We start from the raw sequence: 22,425 nt of genomic DNA, 5'->3' as shown, positions 1-22,425 counted from the left end.
TTCTGCCCATCTATCTTCTCCATTCATTGTCCCGTTTGTCCAATGAAATGTGATCCCCGAAGTACTTTTGTTTGAGAGGGAATTTACACAGATTCAAGGTTATGAACTGTAGATTTTAAAATGTACATAATGTTTGCTGGAAAGGTAAATCCATCTTTATATCAGCTACAGGTGAACATAAGAGCTTGTCAACTGGCTGAAAGACGATGCTCAAATAAGAATATTGTTTTTGCATTCTGTACTTATGACTTAAAAAACAGCCTGAAACTTTAGTATCATCTCATTCCACCAATTAATTAGCATCCACATATATGTATATCGGAGCTGAGGTGACAGAGGTGACTGACAGCTAAGCAAGTGTTGGTAACGAAAATTATCAGAAAGCATTTGTTTAATGAATGTTACCCACTCGTATGTACGTCGCTTTGGATAGAAGCGTCTGCTAAATGACATTGTAACATTGTAACTCATCCTGACCTCTGACTCAAGCTTGACGCATGCATGAAAGACAAGCTGTCTTTGGAAATCGTTTAAATTTTATACTTACATTAATAGGTCTATATAATTTGCACACTTGAAGATACTTTCACACACTGCCCTGTAAGAATTGGACATAGGTGTTTCCAGAAATAGGTCGAGCATAACATTATTAAACTGGTCAGTTTAACGTGAGACTGCAACTCCAGCTGCAGCCTGGCTTATATATATATATATATATATATATATATATTTATGTTTCTTTTACTTAACACTGTTCTGCAAATTCTTTATTTCACACCATACGCTGTACCACAGCAGTCTTTTTCCAGCCACCGGTTTAAACATGGAGCCCGTGCTCACTTGTTCACTCTTCATCTGCCTGAGCTGGCACTGATTCAAGCTGGCCCTTGTAACCTCAGTTAGATAAGAAGGAGGCCGTGCCAGTCTCAGCCTCTTGTTCTCACAGGTTATAATGAAAGGAAAGGCATGTCTTCCCTGATATCTAGCATTGTCCTTTGATGTGGATTGAAGAGGATGCTTTTTATCCTGGCAGCTATTTCAAAGAAACACTCAATGTTCATCCTGAGAGGAATGTTGCTCCAGGCACTGCTTAAGTTTTAGTCTCTCTTTCTTCTTCTTTTTTCGGTGTGTTTCTCATTCTAGGCACTCTCATTCAGACCAAACAAAGGATTTCTTGGGCTCAAGCATTCCAAGAAGCTCCCCATCCCTTTTTGAAATATTAAAGTCAAACAAACTCTAATCCATCCACACCCATAGGTGACAGAAAGGAATTTCATCTGTGACTTTTAACACCAGCGAGGTTAGAAAGTCCAAACACTGATCACAGACATCTGCAGCAGTCTAAACACTGCTTCATCCGAGATAGAAATCCAGTTGCTCATAGAAGTATGTAGCTTCTCTTCAATATTTATGTCAGGACTTGTGGTGCCCCGATGTTGAATCTCTTTGCGGGGCTGCTCACACACGCATAAGGCTGGTGATGAAATATTTCAGGTATCATGTCTAAATGTGCCCCCTTTATATAACATTACATAACCACAATTCAACAGTTGTCGCTCTTTTTCCACTTTTATTCTGACAGGACAGGATGCATGAAGAGGAAGATAAACTTATAAAGAAGGTGGTATTAAAATACAATAACAATTAAGTGAACATAATAAGCAGAGTAGGAACATAACTTCCTATTTTCAATATTTTATTACATACTAATAATAATTTCAGGAACTTTTCCACTTCATGTTTGAAATGTATTCTTTCTATTTTCACTTCATGGTTTTGAAAGTGATATAAAAAAATATATAATTAAAGCCCTGAAAGAATGGAAGTGAGACAGACTGGGTGGTTCTTGGCTTGGTAGGAGAGACGAGGGGAGGGAGGGGGGGAAGGAGGGGGGGAAGGAGGGAGGGAGGGGGGCTTCTTATGGGCTTATGGGAGGACGCGTGTAGAAGCATTCCTCTCATAGTTTTGGGACACCTCTTCAGCCTGAGTCGACGTCAGTTCTTCCCGGGGTCTATAAAAGGGGGATTGGGTCTCAAAAAGGAAGGAGAGGAACTACCTGTAAACCCACTGCAAGGTCTTGCGTTTGACAGAGATCTTTTGACGCTGAACTGCTGAAGATGTGGAAAGTCTGTGTGGTTTTTATCCTCTGTAATATACCGGTGAGCAAATCTATTCATTCATAAGTTGCCTGTTTATCTGTAGTCATTTTTGGAAGCAGATTTTATAACAGAAATGTGTGTTGTGCTGTGTGGTATCTTAGGTGTCAGCTTCATGTCCAAAGGACTGCCAGTGTCCCCCTGACACCCCCACATGTGCATCAGGAGTGAGTCTCATGCCGGACGGCTGCGGATGCTGTAAAATTTGTGCACGGCAGCTCTTTGAAGACTGCAGCAGAAGTCAGCCATGTGATCACACAAAGGGACTGGAGTGCAACTTTGGAGGGGGATATGGCTCTGCTAAGGGCATCTGTCGAGGTACAACAAGTTCAATTTCAGTCTATTACTTGTTTTCAGTGGCATAATCTGTCTGCTTTATTCTTCTTATTTCAAAACTCTTTTCTGTCTGTGTTTCTCTAAAACAGCCAAATCAGATGGAAGAACATGCGAGTACAACAACAAGATTTACCAGAACGGAGAAATCTTCCATCCAAACTGCAAACACCAGTGCACTTGCATGGATGGTGCAGTCGGATGTGTCTCTCTTTGCCCGCATGAGCTCACCCTTTCCAAACAGGCCTGTGCCAAGCCAAGGCGGGTCAAAGTCCCAGGAAGGTGCTGCGAACAACTCATCTGCCCCGAGGACAAAAAGACAGACAGTACTGAAGGAAAGAAACACAGGAGAAAGCACAGCAAAGACACTAAGTCCGAAGATGAGCTGACCAATGAGAATGAGCTGGCTCCAGTGTGGGGAGGAGAAGCAAAGTCTTTGCCTGGTGAGCACATGTATTCTTTAAGATTGAATAGATCAGAAAGAGTGAACTAATATAAGGAATAATTAAAAAAATCAAAGTCATGTTTGCATGGATTGTTTTATTTAATCAAGTGTTAATTTCTTTTTAAACTAGTCTAACCCTTTTTCGTTCTCTCTCTCTCTCTCTCTGCAGCCTTCAGGAGTCACCGAGTGAGACAAACAATGATAGGAGGAGTCAATTGCATATCCAAGACCACAGCTTGGGCACCCTGCTCCAAATCCTGTGGCCCAGGACTGTCCACAAGGGTGACCAACATGAACACCCAATGCAAAGTGGTGACAGAGACTCGGATCTGTGAAGTCCGCCCATGCAACCTTATGAATTTCAACAAATTTAAGGTACATTTCACTTTAAAGAGCTAATTGAAAAAAAAAAAAAAAGTGTAGTATAAGAATCATTGTGTGCAATGAGATCTTTAACATAACTTACTCTTTGGAAGTTCTAAGATGTCCTGTCTCAACAGAAAGGTCAGAACTGCAGCCACACAGAAAAGTCCAGACGTCCGGTTAGGCTGTCCTTTGCAAGCTGCCACAGCTTGAAAAAGTTCCAGCCGAGGTACTGCGGTTCCTGCTCGGACCGGCGATGCTGCAGGCCTCACCGAACCCAGACCTCACCCGTCCGCTTCCGGTGCAAAAATGGAGAGCTGGTCAGCAGGATGGTGATGATGATCGAGTCCTGCAAGTGTGACCTGAACTGTTTAGGCGGCAACAAGAAGAAAGTATTCCGCAAAAGACTTTTAAATGATATCCACAAATTGAAAATATGAAGTGCAAGAGAAATCCTTTCAGGTGTAGACTTTTAGGGAATCTGAGGGTGCAGGGTAGAAGTCCTGAAGTATCTAATTTATAAGTCTGCTTCATACAATTGGAGCCTTGTGTTCTGCTTCCTTTGAAGCACAATTTCTCACATTTTGAAAATCCTTTTATTTTTGTTATTACACCAAATTGTGTTCTCCTATTTTAATTCATAACTGTACTCCATTATATTTAAGCCTCTGTAGACAAGACATCATGGAAATGACTATGGCAGCTACTCTATCAGTCATTGCAGATGTCGCCCTGTTTGTTTACTGTACTGATCTTTTATCTATAAGGTTTAAATTTGATGTTCAGGTTATGTGTAACAAGAGTTAATCATGAGATATTGTACAATAGCGTTGTTTTGTACTTGTAAATGTTAGACTGAAAATAAACTTCACAGACAGCTGTAACTTCCAATATATCAAATTCATCCTTCTTTTAAACAAATAAACACTTCAAACTGAGTAGTTTTTTAATAATTCTATATGGGAGATGAGGCTTGGGTTCTTGGGTTGCAGCAGTGTGAAAAAATGTAATCTCTCGAGGAGTCTGTTGTAACAGTGTCAAGTAGGAAATGAGCTATACTGTTACACCTGCATCTGGCTGACCCACTTGTGAGAGGAGCTACACACCACAGAATAGTTAAAGGAACCGGTGAAACGTAAACCTTAGAGGGGTTCTCCTGCTGTTGGACAGATGCTGGGTGCAAGGTATAGGGTACAAGAGAATCATCTTTCCACCTTTCCTATGTCTAAATGCGACTTTAAGGGATTAAGTACATGCTTCTCAGATTAACATTTTCATGCGTGCAACTGTGATTGATTGTAACAAATGTACTGCAAGAAAAAAAACAAGACATGTAGGTCATCCAACCAATTTGACTCCCAAAAGCTTGTGTTGTTCCCAACATGGTGTGAACTAATTCAAGCTAATTTCCAGCAAACAGCAGATAAAGCAAATTCCTCAAAGCATGATCAGCAGAGTTACATAAAAGGGCAAGGGCAAGAGTGAATGGGAAGAAGGGGGAAAAAAAAGGAAAAACCGGGGTATTGACGCACGCAGGGATGAAATGCTTCCATCCCCTGACAGAGAGCACAATAGAGCTTTGTGTCTGAGAACTTTAGAGGAACAGTGATCATCCAGAGGGAGTCTGTCCACAGCAAGACCACATCAGAGTCTGGACGCAGGTCTGGACACATAGGGGACTTTATTACCATAGATACAGGAAGAAGCCGCAAGAAACAGCAACAGAACAAAAAGTACAGTGCAAGTTCAGCCTTTTCAAATCATGCTGCAGCAGATACCTGCACTCTCTGTTTGAAAACTTTAATTATAAAAGTAGGAGAGCAAAGCAGCAGCAGAGTTTAAAGTGGTTTGGAGATCTCCCAGAGGAGCGTGTCATTCATATATTATGTTTGCAACCCTGCAGGCTTCAGCTTCACATCTGACAGCTGAACAATTAATCTACAGCATCATTGATCTCAGTCCAGCTGAAATCAGAACGTAAACACATTAAATATAATAATCACACATTTTCTATCATTACTACAGAGACAGACACGTTCAATTGTAGCATGCACAGGATATCAGAGAAATTAGATCCTGAGATATAATTCCTGATTTCCCATCATCTGCGTCACTCGCAGTGAGACAATTATCATGGCTTGAATGGGAGCCGAGGTTAAGCATTTCTCAATGGATCACCATAATAAAAGATATTCTAGCAGTTTATCTTGACATGTGCAACAACAAATGTTTAATTTTTAAGCACAACTGGAGTTGAGCAACAATTTATTTCTATATTGTGTGTATGTACAGTTTAAGGTGATGGAAGGAGACACCTCATTTGAGCCTGATGCACATGTAGTCACCTTCAGAATGTAAACCAACTCACTTTGCATTGTGAGACACTTACAGGTGAAAAATAAGACGAACAAAACAGCTCCACCTAGTGCACATTATATTCTCCAGCTGGTGAACCCTTTTTGTCAATCTAGGGTTTAATTATGAAGTAAAGGAATATCAGAAAAGAGCAACACATTTGCTTCCACAGTTACTCAGAGCCCAGGAATGCATCTTCAGATTCCTAAGTTCATAGAACAGCAGTCTAGAAAAACAAAGGTTTTCAATTAAAGTGATAAGCGACAAGTGGACTCATTGTTTCAGGTGTTGCACAGATAACTAGCGTTAAAGTGTTATAATAAGTAGGTCTTTAAGTAATGGCTGCTTTAATAACTCAAAATAAGTAAATGAGTCAGAATCTCAGCCATACTCCACAAAATAAGTTAAATTGGTAAAAATATATGCAAATGCTGACATGTCTCATGGGAAAAAGACACCAAGGCTCCCACATCCAGGGACATGAGCTAAAAACAATCATCAGAACCTCTTGCACAACAACAAAGTTGAAGAAACAAAGTCCTACATTCTCAGCTAACTGCAGAGATCGTAGAGTTTCTACCCAAAGACAGACAAAAAACATCTTATGCACACTAAGCTCTTACTTTCTTTGACAGTAATGATTTCACCCACTTCCTTTAAATAATAATATTTGTTACAAATAAATAAATAAATAAATAAATAATCAAAATCCAAAACTAAACCTCTAATTACTTTAGAAAATATGATGATCCAAAAGTGGTCGTCTGCAGCCCCTCGTCGAACATCGTCGTGTAAGAGTTTTTCAGGAAATCCACATAGTTCTGAATGCTCTGTTTGTGGCTCTCTGATTGGTCGAGGCTGAGCTGCAGGTCCTTCAGACGCAGCTCAAACTGTTTCTCCGCCTGAAGATGAAGATACAGACACAAAAAGATTGATACTTATCATCGATATCAGAGCCTGATCCAAAGCATCAAGATGGTGTTTGGCAGCAGGGAGAGGCAATGGACTCACAGTGATCTTCTTCTGGCTGAGAAGCCGCAGCTCGTTATCCCTTCTGCTCTTTTCAGCTTCCAGCTCCAGGATTTTAGTCTGAAGGGTCTCTTCTCTGGAAACAGCTCGGCCTTTTACGTTGTTGACCTGAAGAGGTAAAGTGAAACACATCAGTATAAAAGCCCAGTTTTCTTTATCTGAGAACAAATATAGTGTCAAAGGAACCAGAGTGTTTATAGGACTTAAGAACTTACAAAATGTGCCTTATTTTGGTGTAATGTCACAAATTAAGTACAAATAAGTCCTCTAAAGATATGAGTTAAATTTGTATTCTTTTGAATGTTGTCAAAAATTGAACATTTGCAAAATTTGATCCCACAAAGATTGATGGATTTGCATTGAGATACCAGCAAATATTAAGAGAGGCCATTTCACAGGAAAACTCTTGATTCGTCATCATCTGTCTTTGTCTCAGGTGTTGATGGTCCACCTCTACCCTTCACCTGTTGTTTGACGTCTGATAAAGCCGCCTCCAGCTGCCGGCTGAGGGCCTGACACTCTGACGTGCGCTGATCCAGCTGACGGTTACTGTACCCGAGAGCCTCCTCCTGACCCGCAAGGCTCCGAACCAGCTCAAGGTTCTCCTGCTGCAGCTTCTCCATCTGCCTATGAACACATCATGAAACACTGCATTCTTCTAACTGTACACAAACAAACACTTGACACTCTGATGTAAAAGGGAGCCTTACTTTTGGACTGAACTGGCTCTATCTTGAAGTTGTAAGTTGGCCTCATGAATGGAGTCCTTCATTTCCACAGAAGATGACAGCAGTTTTGTCTGACTTTCCATCTGTGCACATGAAAAGTAAAATTAAGAATCACCTGCAGTGGTTAAATATGAACAGCGAACACAAGAAGATTTCAAATCACACGCAAAACTGTCCAAACAAAGCTTCTCAACACAATCTGGCAAACACAAAACAGGCAGTTTTCAAAGTTAAAGGTCATCAACACTAACACAAACATGTTGATGCTGGGAAATGTCTTACACAGCACAAAAACACAACTATGAATGGGTCCATATGTTAGAATGGTTGTAACCTACTCCTCTGCACTCAGACAGTTTCTCTGCACAAACACAAAAGTCCTCTCACTGCGGGGTCAGTCACGATGCACCAACAGACACATGACATGATGCTACTGCCTACTGGTCAGTTGTAGGAAACATGATGGCTGTTACACATTCTCTGACCCACACACATAGCACACCTTAACCTGCAGTTGCCTAACGGACTCTGACTTTTCTGAGCACTTCCTCTCCGAGCGTCGCAGGCTCTCCTGGCACTCGAGGAGACTCTGCTCAGCTGCGCTCAGTAAGTCAGGAAAAGACTGGAGCTCCTCCACACGCCTCTGCAGCTCCTGCCTCACCTGGGCTCCACAGGACGGCAGACAAGAGTCGTACGTGTGGGGAATACATAGAATATGAAGCTACATATTTGTCACACCTTTAAAAACAGATGCGTGAAAGTCTTTGAGCGAAATGTTTTTCTTTAACTGAGCTCTAGCAGTGTTTTGCAACCTAGAAGGTGCCACATATGCTATGGTGCTGTTTAACAGCACGAAAATGTAAATAACAAAAAATTCTTCACCCAAAACACAACATATATATTCAAATATATTAACTTGTAATCAATTGTGCACATGAAAGAGCTCAAAACTTTCATTAGTTATTGAAAAACTCTTTCTATTAGGAGGCAGACGCTTACCTTCTCAACCTCAGTATCTTTTCCATCTCGTCTTTTCTCTACCTCTCGTAAAAGATTTGCATATTTTATCCGCAGATCCTGAACTTCCACTTGAAGCTCAGCAGCCTGGAAAACACAAAACATAAACAGAAATTGAGATCAAAATAGAAAAAAAAAGCAATCAATAAGACCCCACCCCCACCCACCTTCACCCAACGATGCATGTACAGAACACATTATGAATATAAGACGCAATAAAAACAAGAGCTCAGTTGACGCTGTCATAGGGTCACGTATAGGGAACACTAGAGGTACTATAAAATGTTAAAAATGAAAATAGAAAGCAAAAAAAAACATTTGTTAGTATATATGATAAAAAAATAACATGAAATAATCCAGAAAAAATCAACAAGAGTAAGATAAAAGTTAAATAAATAAATAATAAACTATTCAAATAAAAATATCAAAATATTAAAATGACCATATTTCAAAAACAATAAAATAAGACAGTGCGTGAGGCATTCAAACACAACCAAATAAATGAATAAGTTAACTTAATACAAGTTAATAAATACAGAGATATAAGATAAATACAACATAGTTAAATGCAAAATATAAGGGTAGGTCTTGAGTTTGCTAATAAAAAAGTTAAAAATGTTTTTTTTTAAACTTTTTTTCAATGATTTTTTGAAAAGCACTTTTAAAGCATTGTTCTGTAACCGCTTACAGAAGATTAACATGAAGCATCAAACCAACAGAAAAATAAACAATGTTAAAAAGCATGAAACTTGATGTTTTAAGGACGTCAGAAGACATGAGAGATAGTTGCTTGCAATCATATCACAACACTTTTGTAGCAGTGTAGAGCTTGTCAGTATTTTTCTTTGTGTTCTCCGGCCTCATGCCTATTGCTCTCTTCCCCACAGCGTTATTATCTATCAGAAAACAGACTCATAAACACCCAGGATGAGTACATTTATATTTCAGAAAATTGAGTAAGCCAGGTTTTAAAGATTTCAAAGTTATCTGTCTATTTAAACTCATAACATGTGTGGAATAAATACAGCGAGTTAATAGTACCATATGTGTTATTATGTGTAGATGTTTTTCACAAATTACATCTTTGTACATCTGAACTCTGTGCTGATAGCTGCAAAACCCTCAAAAATCATCCGGTGTGAGCTCTAAAAAAGGGGAAAAGGAGCAGAATCAAACCTGAAATTGGTACTTTTCAGCTTCATGTTTCCTCTCCTGAGACGTAATCTTCTCTTCTATCAGCGCCGACTCAAAATCAGCCAGCTGCTGCTCCAACTGAGCGATAGATGCCTGTAATCACACAAACATGAGAATAATTTAGTAAAACAAATCACAGAGAATGTTTCAGACTTTCACTGATGAGCAAACAGAATCAACAGATGATACGGACTGGCTGTTTATCTGTTTGTTTCCTGTGGAGTAATGACTGGCTGTAAGAGTAATTATGGACAACACATTCATGAAGCAAGGTTTATACATCTTTCACAGTAATGATTCCCCGGTGGAAGCTGTTTGACATCTGGTACCTTGAGTGTTGCATTATTGACGCTGAGATCTCCATTTTCAGCTCTGAGTTTTTCAACATGCTGCATCACTTTGTCATTGGCTGCGTTGAGCTCGTCCTTCTCTGTCTGCAGCCTCGCCGTCAGGTCTGCAATTTGACTTTATTGATAACACACATTTAAAACTCATTAGTGAAAACTCAATTCCACTTTAAAAAGGGGGCTGTTGTGTGGGAGAGAAGGAATGACCAACCTCTTTAACAACTCTATGTGAGCAAAAAGTTTGTTGTTCTCATCTGTCATCTGCTCCTTCTGTTTTCTCCTGGAGTCTCTCTCTGAATGGGCGTTGGCAAGCTGAGCATCCTAAATGGAAACCAATTAAAAATAAATCAATGCAAGATCCTGAGAAGACACTTTTTTTTAACAACTTAATTTGAACGTATAACCAAAATTAACTGATTCTGTACCTTTTCCCTGAGCTGTGCATAGCATTTCTCAATAGCAGCTTCAAATCTCTCAGCTCTCAGCTTCTGTGCTCTGGTAGCTTTTTTCAGAGACTCCTTATCTTGTGCTGCCTTTTCAGTCATAGGTGTGATAGAGCCTTTCAAATCGTCAATCTCCATCTTTTGCTGCATCAGGGTTCTCTCCAAAGTCTGAAAAAAATGAAACACATAAAGTTTTGCTCTTAAATTGCTATTTAAGAGGTCTACATTTTGGTCTCTTTAGCAGCACCCTTAGAAATAAGCATGAACTGCAGGTCATTAGATTTATTTTCATTTTTTTCTGAATGTCCTTTTGCTCTTTTAAATGCATGACTTCATCTGGACATCTGCTTTGATTCTTTTACTTTATATTTGTGTGTGTTTGAAGCACTATTTTCTGGCTGAATTGGTCTTTTCTCCAATTTAAACATGATCAAACTCCAAAAAAATATCTGCACTGTTTTCCGAGCAGGTGAGGTTTATTTCTTTGAATAAATCAAAACTCACAGGATTACAACTTTCAAACAGTTTGCATAAAAAGTAGCAGATTAAAGCATTTTTTACCCTTAATTGCACGGTCAGGCGATTATTCTCAGCCTCCTTGTTGCGCAGCTGCCCCTGCAGGTGAGCACGAGTCGCCTCTACAGACTTGGTCATGTGAATTGCGCTCTTCATGTTCTCCTGTTGAAAACGTTGTAGACAGATTTTTTCAAATACTACCCAAAGGATCTGGATGACATTTATTAAATCTCCTGATGTCCTTACCTGCTCCTCTCTCCGCTGATTCATCAGCTCCTCAACTTTTCTCTCTGACTCGCTTAAATCCCTTTTTAAATGCTTTAGGAGAAAATACACAGCAATCAGTGTATCATTTGAGACTGTAATGAACTGAAATCTACATTTCTTGTACAATGAAAGTGCATTTGGCCTCACACCACAGATGCTTTAATGTAATTTCTTTTTTGTATGATACAGCCTTGGCATCAATTTAACAAGCTGTCAAAATTAACCCATAATATTAAGTACTATAGATTTGGAAAGATTAACCCTTTGCACTGACTCAATATTTGAGTACAAAGCTTAATTCTATTCTTACCTTTCAGTCACTGGATACAAATCTTGAAACACTCACCTCATTTTCACTCTCAGCCTGTGAGATCTTCTTCAATAAAATGGCTGTTTGGTTGTCAGCATCAAGTCGTTGAGCCTATTTGGAAAGACACGACGTATCAAATACAAGTTATGGACACCTTTAGGTCAGAGGTAGGATTATTGTTACCAACTTCTGCATTTTGGAGCTGTTTCATTTTCTGTCGGAAAGACTTGTTTATTCTTCTGAAATCCTCCAGCTTCTCCAGCAAAAGTCCTCTCTGCCTCGTAATTCTGCGTTTGTCGATGGCAGTCTGTCTTGAATCCTTTATTCAATGAGAAAGCAAAGTTAGAATTCTAAGTCATACATGCTGGAACTATTTTTTTAATTTGTTAGAAACCCAACCGGATGCATGCAAAATAGCCAAAATATAAAACCTACAGCAAATTCGTCCTCCATGGCATCTTTAAAAGACACCAGCTGAATGGCAGCAGAGTTAGCAGCTGCTTCTGCAGCTGTTAGTATTTTCAGGAAATTGCTTTTTCCATCCATGGCAGAATCTCCATGGCTGAATTAATAAAACAAAAAAATAAATGTTTATTAAAAATTAAAACAAACAGGAAGGAAACACTTCATGTTACATGTTACTTTGATTTTTGGTGCAATACCTCATAACCATGTGCAATATTGCAATTTATCCCATAACATATCTTATTATTATATTCATCTACATGTGCACTCTGACTTAGGCTAATTTGGCTTATTTCATGTCTTTAAAAGTACTTGTACACCTTTCTTTGTACAGATAGTATCTTTATTTTTATTTAGAACTTTTGGATTTGTGTTTAGGTTGACATATTTATTGTCCTGTCTTGTTGTGTCTTTACTGTCTTGTTGTGTCCTTACTGTCTTGTTGTGTCTTTACTGTCTTGTTGTGTCCTTACTGTCTTGTCGTGTCCTTACTGTCTGGTTAAGTACCAGTGTTCCATTCACCATGTCAAATTCCTTGTGTATGCGAGCTCACTTGGCAATAAAGCTTTCTTGAATGTTGAATCTTAGTTGACTTAGTGAGGATGTTTATCCCCACATATTGGGCTGTGTGTCAGATGTTTATGCATCATAGGACCTCACCAGCTGATGTCAGCCTCTAGGGTTCTTGTTTGGAGACTACTGCGGGCTCTGTTCCTTCTCCCCAGCTCATGAGAGGTTGCAAGATCAGCACAGCTCAGAGTAACACCATCCCTTGCAGAGCTGAAACCAAGAGGGGGACTCTGCAGCTCATCCTCTGGAGACATACCCACTACTGACAAAACAAAATACAGATAAGAGGAGGAAGTTGATTGACACTTGACTTAAAAGTACCACTTATGTTTGTGTTTATCCAAGGTGCTCACTTGTATTTATTAAGAAAAAAGGCAAAGTTACCATTCAAGCTAGCTGACCTTACTCCATAGCAACACAGTTGACACTATCAAGATAAGTGGGTGCTAAGCTTCACGTTGCGCTTACGACAGCCAACACTCAGTTAACTCTACAAGGCAACCCCAATGATTCAAACATTAAGACTCTCAGAGTTTCAACATTTTAATCAGCAACAAATTAATCCATTCAAAATATAAAACATGACTTACACTTGGATTGTGTCGGTTGGCGAGCAACGCTTCTACAAACTGAAGAGCCCCCTCTTGGAGGCTCAATTTGATTGGTTAGCACCACCGCAACGTAATGACGTCAAACAATTTTTCTAGCTGCTGATTTGCTCTCCAAGGAAAAAGAGGGCGGGCTTAATTTGATTAAAAATTAGAACAACCAATGAACATGAGTGTGGTGGAAACCATAGAAACAAACAGGAAGTTTACTGCCAGAGTACCTGGGACTCTTTTCAAGCGACAGTAGAAGATTATTAACATCATGTACACACATTATAGGACGGAAATCAACTCCAGTATGAACATGTGAAGATATCTATTCATCGTTTCTTAATTTGTTTGGTGGCGTCACTTCCCATTGCCGGAGCGTCTTATTCGAAGCTAACTTAGCTAATGCTCGTCTTCTGTTGAGTGGAGATGTTCAAAGCAAAAATACTCTTCATTGGTCCCAATGAGGTAAGTTAATGCAATATATACATGCATACATGCACTTCTCTCAGTAGGTGGTCACATATTTTGCTTTCATGTCGTTAGTTAACAGGTAACAGTAAAATCGTAGCATTGTATATGCATAAGAGATGTTGCGTTAACTTACTAACCTTTTCACGATTATGCTCACAAACTAATTATAATCGAGAAAACAGGATTTCAGAGAGGATTAATACCTCCCCGTGTTTACATAGGAGCATACTTTAACGTAACGCATACTATTAACCCTATAATTATCCTTGGGGTCAATTGGACCCCATTCAATGTTTAACGTGTCTAAATTAATGACTAACATAATTTTTTTGGCTTCATATTTCATGACTTTTCCTAATATAATAGGCACAACTGGGAAAACATAAAATCAAAAGTTGTTATGTTCCAATTTCCTGTAAAAAAAAATATATGTCAATTTGACCCCAGGCTGTTTTAGCTGTATATAACATAAGAAATATCAACATTTTACACACATTTGTTTTGGTTGTTTTGGATGATATTGAGGTCACTATAACCAAGTACACTACCGCATGTGACTGCAGGAGCTCGATTGAACCGCCAACCTTTAGACTGAGATATAATATTTCCAGCCAACATGTCTCTAAAGACATTCAATGATGTGTCCTGTGTCATACGTTTTTATAACATAGAAACAAGGCAGGGCCGACGAGAGCATGACAAACTTGCAGTAGTTTGATGTTCTGTTTTACAATTAAAGCCCTTCTAAATGCTTTAAATTGTTTTCATTCTTGAAATATGTTTTATTTAAAGGGTTATTTAGGTAGTCAACAAAGAAACATAAAGTACCTGACACATAAACCTGGGTAACAATCACTTTCTGGAGGTTTGAAGTGCTGGGGTCAAATTGACCCCAAGGATGAAAGATGTTAGTGCATTTGAGGATATCAGGAGGGTTAACTCAACTTACATTTTTATGATAGGCATTAGGTCTCATAAGTGGATTAACTAACTTACAGTATGTCAATACGTTTGAATTCTTTCCACGTGGACCAGATACCACACCTTACGATCTCATATAGAAATACATTTGGTTCAAAAAATATTTAACACTCCCTGCATTGTTTCTTTAAAGCCAGAACCATACTTTTCTGAAGTAGAGCTGTGTCTGCCAGGGCTAGAAGTTTTCCAGCAGTCTGACCTTCTTTTTTACCTAAAGCAAGTAACAAATAGTCACTATGTATTGACTATTCATTGAAGAAAGAGCATCAATGTAAAATTACAAAGTGCTTCACAACAAAGATGCAGAAAAAATAATAAGCAGATACACACATTAACGTAGGAGAGGCAGGAAAAACAGGACTTCAGAAGACAGAAATATAACCATAGATTTCAGGATTCAGAAGGCCTCCCTGTATAAGAAGGTTTTGATAGACAATTTAAAAGAAGATATGTCTCAGTTACCTTTTAAATGTTCCAAGAAGTCACTCTGTACTTTGCGAATGACTGCAAAAAAGGCAAAAATAAGTTTTTGCTACAATGTGACTGAACTCTGTCCTTTAGGAAACTAATAGTATAACTGATAACATGAATGATAACTCTCATCATTAAGGCTAGACCAACTATACCCCTGCAACTGCAACATGTAAAGATAATTAATCCATAAACTGTTATAGGAAACAAATGTGGTTTTCTTTTTATGACCAGTCACATTATTGCCATGACAGGGGCCTGATTTCGTAAAATACCTTGCAGATCCAAAGAAAAGAGTAATGGCTAATGTCAGTTTTTTTCTAAAAGTTTAAATGATATTATTAAAAGTATTTGTCCATCTTGTTTTTCTTCAGAGTGGGAAAACAATTCTTGCAAATTTCCTCGCAGAGACATCAGAATATACAGGAGGTGAATACAGTCCTACCCAAGGAGTGAGGTAAGAACATTTGAGAAAGTCATTTTGAATTTAGAGTAAAATCAACTAAATAATTTAACATTTATCAACGTCAAACATTTCCTTTCTTAAGGATACTGGAATTTGAATCTCCGTCTGAAGGTAGTGGAGACAACGGGCAATGCGAGGTTGAACTCTGGGACTGTTCAGGAGACTTCAAGTAAGATAAATTATCACATTTTTTATTAATCGAGGCTTCTTTCTTACCTTGTTGATTTTGCAAAATTATTGTATGATATATTAAGATACAGTGGATAGCAAAAGACTACACACCCCTGTTAAAATGCCAGGTTTTGTGATGTAAAAAATTGAGACTAAGATAAATCATATCAGAACTTTTTCCACCTTAAATGTGACCAATAATGTGCACAATTCAATTGGGAAGAAATTGAAATATTTTAGCAAAACAATGTGGTTTCATAAGTGTGCACACCCTTTAACTAATACTTGTTTGAAGAACCTTTTGATTTTATTACAGCACTCCTTTTTTTTGTAGGAGTCTATTAGCATGGCACATCTTGATTTGGCAATATTTGCCCATTCTTCTTTATAAAAAAAGCTCCAAATCCATCAGATAGTGAGGGCATCTCCTGTACACAGCCCTCTTTAGACCACCCACAGATATTCATTTGGATTCAGGTCTGAACTCTGGCTGGGCCATTCCAAAACTTTAATCTTCTTTTGGTGAGGCCATGCTTTTGTTGATTTGAATTAATGCTTTAGTTTGTTTTCGTGTTGAAAGGTGAAATTCCTCTTCATCTTCAGCTTTCTAACGGAGGTCTGGAGGTTTTGGGCTAAAACTGACTATTTTTTGTAACTGTTCATACTTTCCTCCACCTTGACTAAGCCCCTGGTTCCAGCTGAAGAAAAACAGCCCCAAAGCATGATGCTGCCACCACCATGCTTCTGTGGGTATGGTGTTCTTTATGTGATGTGCAGGGTTGTTTTTATGCCAAACATACCTTTAGGAATTATGGCCAAAAAGTTCAACCTTGGTTTCATTAGACCATGGAACATTTTTACCCTTCTCCTGACTGATACCTTTCAACAATGAGATCCCTTTGATACTTTGGAAGCTCTCTGTGGACCATGGCTTTTGCTGCAAGATGCAACTAAGGAAATGTCAGGAAAATCCTCCTAGAACAGCTGATCTTTATCTTTACAAAGTCACTTTAAATTCTGACAGGTGTATACTGAGTACTATCTGCCATGAGTTTGAATGTGATTGGTTAATTCTGAACACCGCCAAATCCCAAGTTATAAGAGGGTATGTACACTTATGCTACCACATTATTTTATTTGTTTTAGTTTTTATTCTTCCCCCTAAAAGATTGGATTTTTTTTTCAGTTGAATTGTTTATGTTGAAGGTCACATTAAAGGTGGAAACATTTCTGACATGATTTATCTTGGACTCATTTTTTTACATCACAAAACCTGGCATTTTAACAAGGGTGTATAGACTTTTGCTATCCACTGTATATGATTGACTGAAAAAGACACTTTGCCCATATCAATATTTTGCCATACCCTCACTGTTGATAAGTGGTTGTCTCTTTAGTATCTTGTTCTAAGATACAGACATATAATATACTTTCTCCATAGACTTGAATCCTGCTGGCCAGCACTGATGAAGGACTCCAGCGGTGTTGTGATCGTTTTTAATCCAGATGTTCCAAGTCACCTCAAGGAAATAGAGACGTGGCATTCAATGTTTATCTCCTCTCAAAGTCTGCAGGACAACCAGTGTCTTCTTATTGCTCACCACAAACCTGGCAGCGAAGTAGAAGACGGACGGCTGCCTTTAGGTATTTCCTCTGCATGCCTCCCAAAGCAGTTGCATATGTTATTATGGAGAAACATGCTAACTTCTTCCTTCTTTTTAATGCAGCCTCACATTTGAGCAGACTGCCGCTTATTCACTCCAACCTGGAGGACGAACCTGAGGATGTGAAGCTAGCTTTCCAAAGATACTTGGGAAATGTTGTCAATGCGATGTCAGAAAGTCGAGAGCGAGAAGAGATGTCTATAATTACATAGCAGCAGAGTGGTATTCACGAGTAAGTTCTACTTCTTAGTACTTTATCGTTGGTGTCACTCAGCTTTGTATGACAACTTCCAAACTTTTCTCATAGTTCCCTGAAGTACTTTTGATTTGTTTTGTTTTCTGAAAGTCTTTGTATCTAAATAAAATATGAACTCACAGTGGAAAAGAATACCCAGTAGACACTATATATGTTTTATCAGACTTAAGACATCTATTTATTTTAGTGCAGGTTGTTGAGAATGTGACAGTTGTAAGTGCAGAAGAAGAACAGCTCAACATTCAGACATCGTATCCAATTATGCCGCCTTTGCCAATGCACTCTCCGATGTAGAACCACATCAGAATCTCAGTAGTCACCAGTCCGTTCCTAAAGGCATCCTATAAAACAAACAAGGACAAAAAAAAAATTTGATTTTACCCATAATAATAATATTTATAACAACTTCTAGGATTAGAACCTGTGCCTGTCACAGACTGCCTACTCTGACTACACACACTCTATATATCCATGCATCCAGGTAAGTATTGTGCAGTACAGCACCTTCAGCATGAGCAAAGTCTGTGGGATTGTTAATATTTAACATCACCCAATGTCTCTGCACAAATACTCTGCTCCTGACACGTTAGATTGTTTTTCCATTCATTATAAAATCAACTGAGATAGCTTATTGTTGTCCAGGTGTTTTGCAAAATGCTCACAGGATGTTTCTACAATCTACAATTATAGACGTCTTAAAGTTGGGTATAAACTACTATAAATGTACTTAAAGTAGCTTGCACAACTACAGTCACTTTCACATACAGTCACTACCTACTGTAATATACATCACATACAAATAATGTTGTATATTTTTCAAAAAATTGAACAATAGCTCTTCTTTGAATGATTCAAAGCACCTTTATGATACATAGCGAAGCAAAGTTGTGCAAACACATAAACTTAGTGTGTTTTCAAGCAGGTCCACTTTTTTGAGGAAATTCAAGGAAACAAAACTTACCTGAGGCCACACACACACACACACACACACACACACACACACACACACACACACACACACACACACACACACACACACACACACACGAATCAAAGCCACGTCTCTCCAGAGGTGTAGGTACTCACCTTGACTGTGGTTTGTTTGAAACGTCCTGCCTGAAAGCTCTTGATCAGGCCCGATGCAGCCTCTATGGCTTTGGGGATCTCAGCAGGTGAAGGTGGGACCAGCTCCACGCGGGCATAGTGCCAGAAGGTCGCGAGTCTGGGTTTGGAGAATGTGACAGCGGCTGTAAGGGAGATAAACAAACTTTTATTTCAAACACACAGCTGTAGCCAGGAAGTTGCCTAGTCAAAAACTCATAAGCAGGATGCGTTTCTTGGGAGGAACCGTTCATAATTAATACCTTATTGTCACCATTTAGAATATAACACCTGTATTAGGTTGAAACAGTCTATGGTTGAAACCGACACCTGAGCTTTTTTTTTTTAACTGTACTAGAGGTCACACTGAAGTTGTGCAGCTGCTGACAAGCTGCTTCAACCCGGCCTACCAAGTCAGTGCTGTCCGGTTCGCTCCTCTACCTTAGTGTATGATAGTACTGAAAAACAATAGCCAGTAAACTTACCACCTATTAAGGTAGGTACTTTAGCAACGAGTTTCTGAACGGCCTGAGCCATGATACCGAGCGTCCTGGCTCCAGAAAAAACTGAAAGGAGGAAGAAGGTAAAGTGATGTCACACGCTTTCCGGGTCGACAATTTCAAAATAAAAGCCGATAAAAGGAGCTGTGCACATCTTAGTTATACAATCTATGGTGCATACATCTTTCTTTAATGCCACGAGAAGAAAAAAAAATGGGTGAATATCTTCAGCGTCCCTGTAGAAGTGAAAGACAAACTGAACTGTCTCATATTTTATTATGCAAAGCATCGAAGAAGCAAAGTTGGGCACAGTCAAACAAATTCACTGTAGAGATTCAAATTGCAGCTAAAACACATTGAGCTCATCAAAGTGCATCAGAGAAACTCTGTTCAAAAGACAAAAGTATGATGCAGACTGTTATACAATTGCAACCTTTTGTTGACCTGTGTCTTAGCGCAGGGGTTCACAAAGTGTGGGTCGGGACCCCCAAGGGGGTCTTGAGACACAAATGGGGGGTCGTGAGATGTCATCCAGAATGTTTTTTTTAAGTTATCTAAAAATATTTATTTATTTTTGTTTATTTACCTTGTTTTCTCATGTTGATCTTCCTTTCTGTTTGTAACATTTATTGTTATTTCTTTATATTTCTTTATTTTTTTTAATATTTATTTATTTTTTGTTCTATAATCTATAATTTGTTAACATGTGGTGAACAAAAAAATGCAATAAAAAAGTTGAATGACAAAAGTTATCAAAAAATAGTAAATTTTACTCATTTATAGTAAAAAATATCAAATAAAAAAAATAGTAGCTAACCTTGAAATAAAACCTTGAAAATAGAAAATGTAATGAGTTTTCTGTCTTTCTTTTTGCCAGATGACTCCCAAGTTTAGAGTTAGTGAACGGTTAATCATCAAAAGCATCAGTAGCAGTAGGTTAATTCATAAAGGCACAGGAAACACAGCCACATGCTCATATAGGTAGGCAAATTTTCTGCAGACCAGCTAAATGAAACCATATGAAATCACTTTGAGGAACAGTGGGGGGGGCGAGTCTTTGGCATCTATATTTTGGGGGTTGCAGGCTGAAAAGTTTGGGAACCCCTGTCTTAGCGTACAGCTGTTTCATAACAAGTTGTTTTTTATACGTACAGGGGATGTTATAGATTGTAACCAGGACTGGACCCAAAAGCAGAACTCAAAGATGGATGTGAAAATACAAGTCTTTTATTTGTAGTTCACCCTGTGGTAATGGTGCCGTGAGAACAGAGTGGAGCAGTCCCTCTCTCCGGCGTACTCACACAGAGGGTAACTGGAGCTCAGGCAAAGGCAGGCAGGTTCAGCAGCAGACAGGGAAGCGATCAGCACGAGAGCGGGAAGCATACACGGCAATCTCTGAAGCAAGATGGAAACACACAAGGACATCAGCTAAACACACAAAGACAAGCAAAACATAAATGCTTGAGGAGCCACGGACTCAGAATACCTCTGAAAAATGAAGAACGATCTGGCAATGAGTGGGAGGAAATCCAGAGGCTTTATAGTAGAGGGTTGATTAGTGAATGGGCTTCACCTGGTGCTGCCTGTTGATTGGAAACCCCGCCCACATTCACCCAAAAGAAACAAACAAGGGGAAGAGACACAGGAGGAGGAGTAACAGACAGGGAAATGACAAAACACACACACACACAAAGAGGGAGAGGGGAGGGCTGCCATGAGGATCATGACAGGGGAGGCCGGTAAAACATTTTTTATTTAAACTACAGTGCAAATTAGATTTTAAAGTTCTTCAGATGGGTTATAAAAGGCATTGTATTCATGTGTATGTGCACTGTGTAAAAGTGGCAGAGAGAAGGAATTAAAGTTGTATACTTAGCGGTTATGACATGGATGACTCAGTCATTAATCACTCTCCTCTGACTCACCCTGCAGCCCACATTTAACTAAAAGCTGATGCAGTACATGAATGCAGGTTGGAACTCATCTCATCAGGCAAACCACCGACTAATGTTGCCATCTGCTTGAATCACATTTGTAAGATTTTGTACTTTTAACATATAGTTATCTTATATTTCCCCCTTAACTTAGTACTAGAACATCTCAAAATCTGCCAACAAGTTTGCAGAGCTGTGATTGTAAAAAATACTTTTAAAGAGATCTGTGGTACCTTATGAAGGTGCTCTCATTCCAGTTTCCTGGGGAGTTCAAAGCATAAAAAAGACCAACAGCAGGAGTGAATGTGTAGTGTAATCTGATTTTCGAAGGATTAATCACTAGAGGGTGCTCTCCAATAGGTTACTGTACCAAGGATAGAACAAGAAACTTTGTCCCTCTGAAACTAACTACCGCAAATGCATGTGCTGAGTGTTGTTTTACTCACTCACTGCTGTTCAGTAGTGGGTCAGTTTTTTTGGAAATTGGATTATCAGTTTTTTTTATTTTTGTTCCATTTTTGAAATTACACTCCCTTGTCTCTTTAACCTTGTTGCTGTATGCACCGCAATGTAAAGCATGTTCAGTTAACCAATGTATATTACAATCCCCTTCATGAAAGTAGTGTTTTAAGTAGACAGACCTGTCTCATGAGGACATCCATCTCCATTCAGCAATAAAGACAAATTGTTTCTAACTCAAGTTGCACACAATCACCCACAGCACCTTGTTTTGAGTTCAACTCTATATGCAAAGGTTTTTAAAAATACCAAAAATGTCAGCCTGAATTAGGGGGGATATCATCAAAAGCAAGAGCCATCAAAAGGCATTAAGAATTTCCCATTTGAAGTAGCCATGAAAATGCCACCTTGTATTTCATTCAGGACGAGTGTGACAGCTGTTCAAAGCATTCAGTGCTCAAGCAAAGGCAAAGTACAAAAGTTTGATATTTTCAGAAAGTGTGTGCTCTCAGAGTCACTGCAGAAGGTCTACTTTTGAATCATTCATTTACTTTAAGGAAAAATTACAGTACTATTGTAATTTTTTGGTTAGCATGATGCAAGCAGGCGTTAGCTTAGCTAAATTTAGCAGGGAAACTTAAACTTGGAGAGACAGCTAGTTTAGTTACTCAAAAGGATTAGCTGCCTTTATGAGAGGTCACAGAGTCCAGCTGAGAGGTAGTCTAACATATAAAACCATAACTTGTAGTAACTTTTTTTTTAATCATTTTTGAAACACTATTTTGTTCATTTGGTAGCTAGCTATTCTTTCAGG

General features: G+C 38.8%; 4 protein-coding genes across 6 annotated transcripts; 2 read left to right on the top strand and 2 right to left on the bottom strand.

Moving 5' to 3' along the window:
- Positions 1-1,982: 1,982 nt before the first annotated feature.
- LOC117826524 (CCN family member 1-like) lies at positions 1,983-4,235 on the top strand. Its single transcript, XM_034702637.1, has 5 exons — positions 1,983-2,159; positions 2,261-2,474; positions 2,582-2,932; positions 3,104-3,309; positions 3,435-4,235. The coding sequence occupies exons 1-5, from the start codon at positions 2,118-2,120 to the stop codon at positions 3,735-3,737; spliced, it is 1,116 nt and encodes a 371-aa protein (XP_034558528.1). The 5' UTR covers positions 1,983-2,117; the 3' UTR covers positions 3,738-4,235.
- LOC117826521 (outer dense fiber protein 2-like) lies at positions 3,049-13,221 on the bottom strand. 2 transcript variants are annotated; one of them, XR_004634058.1, is made up of 19 exons: positions 12,923-13,042; positions 12,629-12,800; positions 11,939-12,065; positions 11,691-11,822; positions 11,540-11,614; positions 11,173-11,244; positions 10,972-11,088; positions 10,393-10,578; positions 10,179-10,288; positions 9,950-10,085; positions 9,603-9,713; positions 8,409-8,513; positions 7,912-8,070; positions 7,392-7,492; positions 7,146-7,308; positions 6,664-6,789; positions 6,385-6,554; positions 3,401-3,664; positions 3,049-3,285 (listed from the first exon to the last, which is right to left on the bottom strand). XR_004634058.1 is itself a non-coding variant. In XM_034702633.1 (17 exons), the coding sequence occupies exons 2-17, from the start codon at positions 12,790-12,792 to the stop codon at positions 6,381-6,383; spliced, it is 2,058 nt and encodes a 685-aa protein (XP_034558524.1). In that variant the 5' UTR covers positions 12,793-12,800; positions 13,129-13,221; the 3' UTR covers positions 4,960-6,380. The 2 variants fall into 2 exon arrangements, 1 of the variants encoding a protein (XP_034558524.1); XM_034702633.1 differs by lacking the exons at positions 3,049-3,285; positions 3,401-3,664; positions 12,923-13,042 and adding an exon at positions 13,129-13,221 and having other exon boundaries at positions 4,960-6,554.
- A 98-nt stretch (positions 13,222-13,319) lies between these two features.
- Positions 13,320-17,751, top strand: ift22 (intraflagellar transport 22 homolog (Chlamydomonas)). The gene is made up of 5 exons (XM_034703838.1): positions 13,320-13,602; positions 15,435-15,517; positions 15,609-15,695; positions 17,139-17,341; positions 17,425-17,751. The coding sequence occupies exons 1-5, from the start codon at positions 13,564-13,566 to the stop codon at positions 17,571-17,573; spliced, it is 561 nt and encodes a 186-aa protein (XP_034559729.1). The 5' UTR covers positions 13,320-13,563; the 3' UTR covers positions 17,574-17,751.
- Positions 17,752-17,767: 16 nt separating this feature from the next.
- On the bottom strand, positions 17,768-20,631 carry LOC117827301 (ATP synthase subunit g, mitochondrial-like). Of its 2 annotated transcripts, XM_034703839.1 has the most exons (4): positions 20,520-20,620; positions 19,204-19,284; positions 18,704-18,864; positions 17,768-17,958 (listed from the first exon to the last, which is right to left on the bottom strand). In XM_034703839.1, exons 1-4 carry the CDS (start codon positions 20,599-20,601, stop codon positions 17,860-17,862), a joined length of 423 nt encoding a protein of 140 aa, XP_034559730.1. In that variant the 5' UTR covers positions 20,602-20,620; the 3' UTR covers positions 17,768-17,859. The 2 variants fall into 2 exon arrangements, with proteins under 2 accessions (XP_034559730.1, XP_034559731.1); XM_034703840.1 differs by lacking the exon at positions 19,204-19,284 and having other exon boundaries at positions 20,520-20,631.
- Between the last annotated feature and the right edge of the window lie 1,794 nt (positions 20,632-22,425).

This window comes from Notolabrus celidotus, chromosome 15 (assembly GCF_009762535.1).
Source record: "Notolabrus celidotus isolate fNotCel1 chromosome 15, fNotCel1.pri, whole genome shotgun sequence".
Taxonomy (NCBI): Eukaryota; Metazoa; Chordata; class Actinopteri; order Labriformes; family Labridae; genus Notolabrus; species Notolabrus celidotus.
The sequence above is the reverse complement of the archived record's forward strand: the minus strand, read 5'-3'. Positions and strand labels throughout refer to the sequence as shown.